General features: G+C 55.4%; 1 protein-coding gene across 1 annotated transcript; it reads right to left on the minus strand.

Moving 5' to 3' along the window:
• Positions 1–477: 477 nt before the first annotated feature.
• Positions 478–10,171, minus strand: LOC137904385 (nuclear receptor coactivator 2-like). Its single transcript, XM_068748563.1, has 21 exons — positions 10,092–10,171; positions 9,515–9,687; positions 8,818–8,921; positions 8,192–8,369; positions 7,921–8,109; positions 7,090–7,191; positions 6,872–7,012; positions 6,635–6,782; positions 4,981–6,061; positions 4,527–4,725; positions 4,231–4,446; positions 3,949–4,128; positions 3,763–3,871; positions 3,513–3,681; positions 3,138–3,437; positions 2,625–2,702; positions 2,078–2,300; positions 1,000–1,210; positions 810–918; positions 661–735; positions 478–496 (listed from the first exon to the last, which is right to left on the minus strand). The coding sequence occupies exons 1-21, from the start codon at positions 10,169–10,171 to the stop codon at positions 485–487; spliced, it is 4,077 nt and encodes a 1,358-aa protein (XP_068604664.1). The 3' UTR covers positions 478–484.
• Between the last annotated feature and the right edge of the window lie 1,778 nt (positions 10,172–11,949).

An 11,949-nucleotide genomic window follows, 5' to 3' on the forward strand; every position in this document is an offset into this window, starting at 1 on the left:
AACATTTAAATATCCTAAAACCTCATTGATTAAATGTCCTTTTAGAAACGCACCCAGTTCGAAATCTGTCTAATCTTCTCGAAACTTAAAAATAGAAACCTCTCCGGCGCGAGACGCGACCCTTAACCGGGTTACATCCATCGGACCGGAGCGTCGGCGGCAGAACATTCTGGATCTGATGAAGCATTTTAAACCCAGCCTCTTCTTCAGAGCGGCTTACGGGTTCTGAAACAGCCCCCCCCCCCCCCTAGCTGCAGCTTCACCTGGAGACTTCAGGTAGTTCTGACCCGGATCCAGGTCCAGACCAGGTCCAGACCCGGTCCTGGCAGCCTTTGCTGTATGTGAGGATGAGTACAGAGTACAGTATAAATATCGCGTGTACTCTAATGACGGAGGGCCCGGTCCGTTCTGTCCCGCGTCGGCGCCTTCATGCCCGCCCATCAAAGCTGCGTTTCTATTGGCTCCTGCGGTCCAACAACCGGGGTCAGCAGAAGTTCTAAAGAAGCAGAGAGACCGGAATCACGGGAGGAAACGTGAAGAGGCCGGCGGTCCTGGAGAAGTCCTTCCGGGGGCGTGTCTAAAGTCGTTCCCGAGACATTCCCGGATCCGTGCCTTGCCTGAACGTTCCCGCATCCCATAATATGTGTAGCACGTACTTACAGAACCGGCCTCAGCCTCCTGGCTCAGCATATCCATTTCTGCCAGCTGCTCCAGGATCAGGCTGCTGTCGCTCACCTGTGACGACGAGGACAAAGGTCAACCCCCTCATAGATCGTGGCCTCTGATTGGTTCATCCGGCCCATCCTCACCTGCTCAGGATTCACGGAGCTCATCTGGTTGCCGGGCAGGACTCCGGGGTTCACGCTGCCGCCGCCGTACATTCCGGAATACGGCGACTGGGAATGATGGGGGTACACGCTGGCAGGGGGCGGAGCCAAAGAGAGACGCCCTCCGTTATCGTCGGATTCACCAGAAATCTGGTGACGGTTCAGATCTTACCTGTTGCTGGCAGGTTGGGGCCATCCGGTGAGGTCGCCACTCGCCTGGTAGCCCGGCGGGCCCCCCAGGTTCTGGTTCTGGTTCTGGTTCTGCTGCAGCATGGGGCTTTGACCCTGCCCCATCCTGGGGGAGAGTAAGGGGCTCTGTGGGGTCGTAGCCCCACATGGAAACCCCGACATCGCGTCCTGGTGTTGCTGCTGTTGGTTCATTCCTGCAGTTTAGGGTTCATATCATTCGTATTATTGATCTGGACCTGGGTTCAAATCCCAAACGGGTCGAACAACAGAAAAACGAAACCATCGATGAAGACCGAAAGCAACCACACAAATGACTGAATCAGGCTGACTGATCGGCTGATTGACCGGCTGATTGATCGGCTGATTGATCGCCTGATTGATCGCCTGATTGACCGACTGATTGATTGGCTGATTGATCGCCTGATTGACCGGCTGATTGATCGGCTGATTGATCGCCTGACTGACCGGCTGATTGACCGGCTGATTGATCGGCTGATTGATCGCCTGATTGATCGCCTGATTGACCGACTGATTGATTGGCTGATTGATCGCCTGATTGACCGGCTGATTGATCGGCTGATTGATTGCCTGATTGATCGCCTGATTGACCGGCTGATTGATCGGCTGATTGATCGCCTGATTGATCGCCTGATTGACCGACTGATTGATCGGCTGATTGACCGGCTGATTGATCGGCTGATTGATCGGCTGATTGATCGCCTGATTGACCGGCTGATTGATCGGCTGATTGATCGCCTGATTGATCGGCTGATTGACCGGCTGATTGATCGGCTGATTGACCGGCTGATTGATCGGCTGATTGATCGGCTGATTGACCGACCGATTGATCGCCTGATTGACCGGCTGATTGACCGACCGATTGATCGATTTGCACCACCTCAGGTGCTCTCGTCGTATACCTGAACTGCTGAACTGGAAGGCGGCATGCTGTGATGTCATGACCCCGCTGTATTGCCCACCCAGGTGACGGCTGGGGGAGGGAGGGGGGGAGAAGGGGCTGGGGGAGCCCGGATGAGGAGGAGGAGAGGGCAGGCTGGTACCGTAGCTGGAGACCGGGTAGGGGAACTGCTGCGGGTTCCCCTGTGGGAGTCGCGGGTTGATGCCGCCCATGGGCATCGGCGTGGGGGCGGCGCCCCCGCTGGGCATGTTGATGCCCTGAGTCCGCATCATCATGGCGCGCTGCTGCTGCTGCTGGCGTTGGCGCAGGTGGTTGTTCAGGTACTCTCGCTGACGCTGGGCCTGCATCTGAGCGTTGAGGGTTCCCTGCAGACACAAACGGACGCGCTAAGATTAGAGGAGGGAGGGTCGCTGAATGCCCCCCCAGGGGTGTCTCCGTCTGATTGGCTGCCCTGAACCCTGCCCCGCCCCTCTACTCGGGTTTGTGGATGTTGGTCAAGGAGTTTCCACCCAGGATCTTTTCCCCACTGCTCACTGAAAGACAGCCAATCATTAGTAAGAATAACCTTGGGGGGGGGCACTTTGGCCAGCCAATCAGATATCAGGGGAGGCCAGGCGCCCCTTTTTGGATGTGGCCCTGGCTTCAGGACTCACTGAAGCCGGGTCGGTGCACATTCACCACAGACTGACCTGGTTCGGTACATTAGACCTTAGAGGTAGATTCATATTGGACGCTCCGCCCATCTGGCTCGCCATTGGCTGACGGTTCTACATGGGGGATAAACAGGATACAGCAAACTAATTAATGTCAACAGGAAGTTACATTAGACGACAGGAAGTCGCGTCTCCCATCCGAACATGCTGCTGAATCATTAGCGCGGGTTCAGCTGCATTTCCACAGTTGGCCACCAGGCGGCGGTCTCAACTTTGGTATATAGTATTGTTTTTAATGGTTTTTTTTTTTTTTATGGAATTAAGAATGAAGTCTTTGCTGACAGACCGGCCTAACGAAACAGAAACGCTAACCCTGTTGGTTCGGCTCGGGCGATGCGCTAGTAAGAACAAAGGGGCGGCGCTCTAACAGGACGGCCCTGGATCGCTAACGCTAATGCGATCTGGCCCCTCGTGAGATCGCCATTAGCGGGATGAAAGAGACAAAAACGTGAGCGTGTGATTGTAGTCCGAACATTTGGCTCCGCCTACCAGCTGGGATTGGAGTCGGTACTGCAGTTGGAGCCTCAGATTGTTGGGATGAGGTGGCCCTCCTGGATTAGGCCCTCCCGGCCTCATCCCGACCGGTCTGGTTCCCACGCTCCCGGTCATCCTCGCCATCGGGGGGTAGCCGGCAGGCGGCGCCCTCAGGGGCCCCATGTGGCCAGTCATGGAGGGGCTGTGGAACCCGCCATCAGGAGGCAGGCCGCCGTAATGCTGACCGTAAAGCGGCTTCATGCCGGCTGCCGGGTCCGAGGAGCCGAGATACGGATCCTGGAGGGACAGGGGACCCTGCATGGTGGTGAGACACTCGCATTAAAACGGAATCCGGACTGTCTAGCGCGTGGTCCTTCGTCTTCACGGCACCTGTCCCGCCAGCGTCGGGATTCCCAGCATCTTGTCGATCTCCTCCAGGCCCTCGTAGTCCTTCAACACCGAGCACAGCTGGCTGAGCAGCGCTCCTTCGTCCGGCTGGCCCTCAGGACCGGTCCCGCAGCACCCCATCCCGTCTCCGTGTGGAACGCCGTACGGAGGCCTGCAGGTTAACTCCGTGTTACCCCTGACTGACGGACGGACGTCTCTGCCTTTCTGCTGTAGGATGGACTAAATGCCGCACCTGCTTTGGTTTCCATAGTGATCCACGGCTATCATCCGGTCGGGCCACGGTGCATTATGATTGGCCGGAACTTGTTGCTGATGGTAAGCGGCGTTGCCCATCTCCATCTCTGGAGGTGAAGAAAAGAAGCGAACCTCAGAGTCCGTTCTGGATTTCTCCGGCTCTGCTCTCCGATCGGCTCCTCACCGTTTCCCATCATCTGCATGTTGACCATGGTTCTGGATCCAGGCGGGCCTCTAGTCTGCAGCGCAGCGTTCATGTTGGGGACCATACAACCGATGCCCTGGCCCATCATGCCCCCGATGGGCCCCTGTGGACCCCAGCCCTGCTGCATGGCGCCACGCACCGGCCCGTTACTCAGCATGTCTGAGTCGGGTACAACAGAACCAATCAGAAGACTATGAGTTCATAAACTGGACCAGAACCTCAACACAGTCTTTAGATGTGACTCGGTTCCTCCTGCCTGACCTGGGTGGGTCATGGCCCCCTGGTTGGCCAAGCCCGCGTAGGTTCCCATCATGCCTTGCTGCTGTTGCTGCTGCAGTAAGGAGTACGGCCCATTGCTCCTGTGCTGAGGGGGGAACTGTCTGCTCCCGTTGGGATTGGGGCCCATTCCGCTGTCCGTGGACACGCCCCTGACGGGAGCACCCTGGCCCGGTTGGCCCGGCCTGGAACCGTTGAAGTCTGCCGAGAGGAAGAACACGGTTTCTCATCAGGACGAACCACATGTAACGATCGTAAGAGCCAACGGCAGGCGGGCGTACCTCCAGGCCCAGCAGGGGGGAAGGTCCTGCCGCTGGGGGGGCTGCCGGTGCCACCGTCCCTCATCTTCAGGATGTTGCTGATGATGGTCTGCTTGTCCACAGAGGAACCGGGCGGCACAGAAGAGGATGAGGACGAGGAGCCCGGCCGCCTGAGGGGCGGCTGATGAAGGTCCTCCAGCAGATCCTCCAACTCACTGGTCTGGGATCAGCCACAGCGGAAAAGTCATGTTAACGTCCAAAACCGGAAACGTGCGGTCATGAATCAACGTTCCCACCGGTGGGGAACAACCCCCCCCCCCACACACACACACACACACACACACACGTTTCCTCTGGCCGTTCTGTTGGTGAATAGATGAGGAGCTAAAAATAACCTAATGAGGTCACGCGATGTTCAGTCACACACACACACACACACACACACACAGAAACGTTCCCTCCCCCTCCCCCCCACCTGGTCGGCCACGCTGAACGCCGCCTCGGGCTTCTCCGTTTTCACGTGGAACTGCTTCGCGCCGTCGCCCGGCTCCACCTTGACGGCCTTTTCCAGGATGCTGCTGTCGTCCCTGTCCAACAGGTAGCGGAGCAAAGCGTTGTCCTTCTTTTTGGGGCTTCCTGGCTCCTGCTTCGCCCCGCCGTCCCCCGAAGCCGACTCTGGACCGGTGGGATCTTTCCCGGTGGCCTCCGCCGTTAGCTTGGCCAACTCCACCGGAGAGGAGCTGGTCTGAAGCAACCGGTGGAGGATCTTGTGTTTTTCCTTCAAAGAGGTGGAGTGGCTGTTGTGCCCGGCTCCGCCCGCACCCCCGGTCCCGCTCTGGTCCTTGCAGTCCTGGTCCTCCCCGAGGGGGCAGGACGGTGGCGAGCAGGGCTCAGAGGGCTCTGATTTGGTCGTGAGGATCTGCAGCAGCTTGGTGTGTCCTTTCGTATTCAGAGGATGATGAGGGGCGTCGCCGAGCTCATCCCCACAACTGTCGGAGTCGCCGTCTCTCTCCTCCTCCTGCTCGCCCTCTTGGCTCCGCGACGATAAGAAGTCGTGCTGCTCCTCAAAAGTCCCAAATAAGTCGCCCTCTGAGCCGGAACTGTTCTTGGCAGGTTGGCTGCTGCTCTCAGGCGGCTCCGGATGCGGCCCCTCCGGGAGTCCCTGGGAAACCCTGGGGCTCTGGTTGGGCGCTTGCGATGCACCGAGCGAGTTGAACCCCTGTCCATTTCCTGTGCTGCTACAAACCGAGGCCGGCGAGTGGAGGCTGGCTGCAGGAGAGAAAGAACCAGGGGGATGCTGGGGGAGGCGGGGGCTGCTACAGCTGCTGGTCGCCATCCCCGGACTGCCCTGGGCTGAAGGGCTGCCCATCTTGAGCGAGTGGGTGTTTCCCTGAGGCGTGGGCACCCGACCCAATACGGCCGCGAAGCCCCGTCCCGTGGCGCTCGAGTGGTGCGTGTTCCCAGTGACGCCCGCATCAGGGGAAGCCCCGCCCACACTGCTTGGAGTCATTGGCTTGGCCACGCCCTGGTCTGTGGTCATCCCAGCCATATTCTCCCTGGAAGGACAGGAAGAGTGAGAACGATGCTGTTTGGAATGCTGCGAGAACAGAACTATTTTTGTAGTTTTGATTCGCCACTCAGTTATGGCTCGCTCTCCTCATTCACAGTGTAGCTCAACCCAACCTTCTCCACTTCACCCTGTCCTTTGCATCGTCCTCCCCAACACCAGCCACTCTCATGTCCTCCCTCACTACGTCCATGTCTCTTCTCCTGGGTCGTCCTCTATTCCTGTTCCCTGGCAGTTCCATCCTCAGCCTCCTTCTACCGATATAGTCCCCGTCTCTCCTCTGGACATGTCCAAACCATCAAAGTCTGGTCTCTCTGACCTTGTCTCCAAACCGTCTAACCTTCACTGTCCCTCTTATTGTCTCATTTTTAATCCTATCCAACCCGGTCACTCCCAAGGAGAACCTCGCCATCTTCACCTCCGCCACTTCTAGCTCCGCCTCCTGTCTTTTCCTCTTCTTAAAGATTCACAACCCACCCTTGAAACAGAAAGTACCGCTAACGCTTCAGGCATTAGAATGCTGCTGGAGTCTGAACAGAGCAACGGGGAGGGTGGGCGGTACCTCTGCAGGATGTGCAGCGACATGTAGAACTGTGGATCGTTGGTGGCCGGAGAACGGACCAGTTTGCTCTTGGTGTGAGCCGAGACGACGGTGCCGTCGGCCAGGGAGAACCGGTACAGAGGACTGAGCGCCTGACCGTTCTTCAACACTGCAAAGTAGAGTAGAGTAGAGTAGAGTAGAGTAGGGTAGGGTAGAGTAGAGTAGAGTAGAGTAGAGTAGAGTACGGTAGAGTCTCACAATCCTGCTGGTGTTTCTTGGCAAAGGACATCTCCCCATCGGTCTGCAGGTGGAATCTCTGTATGCATCTCCGGACCAGGTCCTCCCAGCCTGGCTTCATGGCGCTACGGAGCAGGCTGGTGTCCAGGGACGTGATCTTACCTGGACAGGTAGGATGCCCGATGTTAGCAGGCTGTTTTAGACTCATCGTGTTCCCATCACCATGATTCCCGTTCTACCTTGGAGGTCCTGCCGCGTGGTGAAGCTCTCGTACGTGGCCATCACGGGTCTCTCTTTGACGGGGTGTCGTCTCGCCACACAGATGAGACACGACTGGAAATCTGTAAGTTCAGAATCATTCGGGTCGGAACGATCCTTCGCTGTGCTACAGCATCAATGACGATGTGAGAGACTGGAGCTGGTTTCACCCGGGAGATCGAACCCTTAACGTCACCTGTTGCACCTTCAACAGGCCTGCTTTATTCATCGTCATTGATCTTTGAGTCATAGAATTCAACTGCTGGGGGTGTCGGTACCGTGATTGGTCGGCAACAAATCCACCAAACCCCGACCTAATTAACTTCAGCTCTGCATTATTGATCTCTACAACGATGCCGACACATTTTAGAGAGTTTGTAAACCTCAGTCTGGACCTGCAGCCCCGCCGTCTGCCCGCCAGACGTCCTCCCCCCCCCCATCCCGCCAGAGACAATGTCTGTCGGGTATCTAAAATTAGGACGGCAGACAGATTCTTTTCCCTCGTGTCTATCTGTGTGATAAGATAAGATGGAAAGATGGCAAAGTGACACCCACTAATTACTCTTTGTCAGCGGAGAGGAGGACAAGAAGAGAGGAGCAGCGATGAAAGGAGGCCAGGACACAAGAGACAGGGAAAATGGGGACGGAAAAGTGATTGGAAGAGACAGAAAGTTCAGACTGTGATGGAAAGTCAGAAAAGAACGAGTGGGAGACAAAGAAGTAAAGACAAAGGAACAAATAGAGAGAGACGGACTGGAAGACAAAGAGGAAGCAAAGACACAATAGAGAGCAGCGCCAGGCGGAGGACATACCTTCTCCCTCCTCCTTGATGGATTTGGGTTCGGAGACAGCGAAGCACTGCATGGTCTCGTATCTCTGCTGCGAGGCGTCCTGCTGGTCCGACGCCGGCCGGGCGTCGCCGTCGACGCGAGGGTTGATCAACATCCGACAGTCGAAGGTGTGGCTGTTCCTGCTGGATGAATCGCCGCTGCGATGGTTGACTGCGAAGACACAAAAAGACAGAGGGACTCTAGAACGATTCTCTCGAGAGTCTGGACCGGGTTCCAGGGCGCCGGTTCTGACCCAGGCTCTTAGGCAGCAGGTTCTTGACGAACTCGGCGTGATCTCCGACGTGCAGCACGCTGTAGACGCTGGTGCTCATCAGCTCCTCCTGCTGGTAGCGCAAATACTGGCTGACGTTCTCCGAGACGAACACGATGTGGCCCTCCGTGTTGACCACGAAGAAGAAGCCGTCCAGGGCCTGGGGGGGGGAAGGAGGGAGACGGGGAAACGAGGCGACGGGAGGAAGACGCACATTTAAAAACGGAGGGGTGGGTTTGAAGAAAGGAAGAGGAAGAAGACAGCGCAGTCAATGCTGTGTGTCTGTGTGTGTGTGTGTGAGTGTGTGTGTGTGTGTGTGTGTGTGTCCGTCCTGTTCTAATCTGGCTTGTCACTCAGGGTATTTATACTCATTGGATCCCGTGTTACTCCTCAGTAAACTCCGTGCTCTTATCTTTTGGCGTCCCCGTCCGGCGCCGCGCCGTTTAAAGTCAGGGAGAGCTGAGGGCTCTGAATGAGCTCTACACGACGGGTCGCGTAAAGAGCTCCACACAGTAAAGCTCTCATTACAGGAAAACACGCAGGCGCCTTTCTCCAGTGAAATGATTCGCTCACTCGGAGGAGGCGGGGCAAAGATTGGTTGAGCGCACCTCCAGCATCATGGGCCCGAGGGTGTCTTTATCGATGACACCCCGTCCCGTGGAAGACACGTCCGCCTTCTGCACCTCATCAGCATCAGCCACCGGCGCTTTACCTGCAATGACAATACGATGCGTGAAAACACGGCAGGACGGCAGAAGGCTCCGAAAGGCGACCGGGCAGCTGTGTGTGTGTGTGTGTGTGTGTGTGTGTGCGTGTGTGCGTGTGTGTGTGCGCGTGTGTGTGCGTGTGCGTGCGTGTGCTTACTCAGCTGTTGTTTTCCGACACAAACGCAGCTAAAACACGCAGCCACCGACCGGCTGGCCGCAGGAATGACGGGAGGAGAGGGAGGACGAGAAGATGGAAGGAGGGGAAAGGAAAAAGGAAAAATAAAGAGAAGACTGGCGGAAAGAAGGGACTATATGATTACTGACAAAAGATAAGGATGAGAGGGAACAGAAGGAAAGGAGGAAGGATTAACCAGGTTAGCTGGTAGAAGCTAACCAGCTAACCAGCTTAGCTGGCTGCTAGGGAAAACCGGCAAAAGGATTAGATGGTTTTAACCACACGGGCTCTTCTTGATGTCGTGGGTTCAGTAAGATTGTTTTTACACTCTCTGACCAATCGGCTTCAGGCAGGAACCATGTGACCTCATTTCCTGTCATTGGCTGCATTGATTTCCTCTCAATCGCAGAGCCAGATCCTCACCCTGCTCCTTGATCTGCCTGATCTGCTTCACCGTCTCCTTCAGGATGGCGCATTTATCTGGCTTGACGTTGAGGTCGTCCATATCGTTGATGTTGGCGAAGATCAGCTCAGCCAGCTCCTCGATGTATTTGTTCTCCTGCTCCCTGTTCCTCCGCTCGGCGCTCCTCTTAGGGCTGGAGGACGAGGGGGGGGGGGGCAAAAGCAGTGTTGAAATGTAGGCCCGGGCTGAACCTGCGTCGTCTCCACCCACGTGTCCTAATTTTAAACGACTTTCTGGTTGTATTCTAAAAAATAAAAGCATATTTGATTTTCAGAGTTTATTGTGTCTGACCCGGTTTGAGGGAAAACGTCGCCATCTTTAAACGGAGGTCGCCGTGAGTTCAGTACCGAAGTTCTCTTCACTTCCTGTTTTATTTTGTCGTTTTGCGTGTATTACTTCCTGCCGTTGTTTACCATTCATTCTTTTAGTATTTATACACAGTTATATGAGCTTCCTTTTATAAAGTTAGTGGAAGAAATAAAAGCCTGGCGTTCTCTGGAACGTGGACGGCGGTTCTGGGCCTATGAGGGTCTTCACCTGGGGCCCCGGTGATCCGGCTGACAGTCCTTCCTCTTCAGAGCCTCCCCCGCTTGGGGGGGCTCCCCGCTGCTACTCATCTTCAGCAGATATCAGCACCTGGACAGAAGGGGGGGGGGGGGGGGGTGATCAGGGCTCTCACAGGCTATGAGATCTTACTTCCTGGGAGCATCTCGTTTGTTTTGGACCCCCCCTCCCCCCAGGTAAGAACACATCACATCTGTTATTTTCTGTTTCAGTGGCCGAGGAATGCCGACACCATTGTTTTTCCAGTGACATCATCACTCATATCTCCAGAGCCGTTTCTAGAAGTAGACAATCATTAATGTGGTGATGCATGCGCTCTGAAACGAGGAGCGTGCGCACGACTCAAACGGTGTCAGGCCCTGAACGCAGCACGTGGGCGGCCCTGAGGGACGCCGCAGGTCAGCAATTAGCCAGAAATAGACCTTTCGTGGAGGCTTTCTCACTTCTCGTACGTTTCTTGGCAAATAATCTTTGTGAGACTTTCGCTCGAGAAGGTAAACGAACGTCTTCTCCTGCTACGCGTTCCAAAAGCACATTCATTTAGCATTTAGCATCCGAATTTCAGACGAGGGGAAGAGGACGGAAGAGAAGAAGGAAGACAAAAGGTATTTTAAAAAAAAGGAGGGAACTATTGAAGTAAGATCTGCTCCGGTGCTGCACATAAAGATAGAAAGGGTGGATGGGAGGAAGGAAGTGGGAAGAGGGGGCATCTGTTGCTCTGAATAATCAGGCCTGAGGAGGGAGGATAATATGGCCTAATTACACCATGAGAGAAGATAACAGATGGATGACGAGAGAAGAAACGACAAACCTCGTCAAAATAAAAGGCCGGGAGACGACGGGAGTGAAACGTCGCTCCGCTTCCTACCTGGAGAGCCCAACGCTTTACTTTTAAATACAAAGATTGTAATTGTTTGAAATTTCCAATTATTTGTTTCATCATCATCAATCTGATTGGGTGACCTCTGAAGTAGATGAAAGATAAAGTCCAAGCACCGACGCACACAACCAATGAATTAACGCTGCTGTCGCCGGGGACAAGAGCCTCTGCCCCTTCGGGCGGACGCTAACGCAATCAGAGGAGCCGAGCGCTCCACAAAGTGAAGCCATTTAAAGCCAATTTGCACCAGAAACGGGGGGGGGGGGGGGGCAGCGGGTCAGAGCAGCCATTACAGAATTACAGCCCCGGATCAATGGCAGGATGCTGAAGGGGGGGGGGCGTTTCCAATGGAAACCATCCCTGCCTGCTTCCTTTGATCCGACCCTTTCTGGGTCTCTCTGTTTCATCGAGCCGCCACGTTCAGCTGCGTTACTTTGACAAGAGGGGGGGGGGCAAAGATTCCCCCGTTATCAATAGCGATCTATCAGGACTAGTCATCTTACAGATCGATTGTTGCCAAAATAGCTCTCTGCTCCGTTCTGCAGAGGAATATTCGTAGAAATGCGACAACCAGAACAGCGTGTTACAGGTGAGCGGTGTCGGGTTACGGCGTGGAGGGAGATGCTAACCTATCGACTGCTGAAACAACTAGCAGGAAACGAAACGTAGCCGGCGACTCCCCGAGGATTGCAACCGTCGTAGCGCCCGGCCGGGAGGACGCGGCCTGATTTGCATGGGAGGACGGTTGCCATGGAAGTAAAGCACATTACGGGTTGTTGTTGTGAAAGTGATGAGTCATCCTCAGGCAGCAGTTTGCAGCGTCATTGAGGTTTTGAGGACGCAACAGGAAAATAAACGTGCGTGCGTGTCGACCGACGTCCCGTAATTAAAGCCGGGAGCGTCCGTCGGGACGGCGGGAAGACAACCGTCCTCATACCGATGGTAATTACA

This window comes from Brachionichthys hirsutus, chromosome 15, assembly GCF_040956055.1.
Source record: "Brachionichthys hirsutus isolate HB-005 chromosome 15, CSIRO-AGI_Bhir_v1, whole genome shotgun sequence".
NCBI classification, from domain to species: domain Eukaryota; kingdom Metazoa; phylum Chordata; class Actinopteri; order Lophiiformes; family Brachionichthyidae; genus Brachionichthys; species Brachionichthys hirsutus.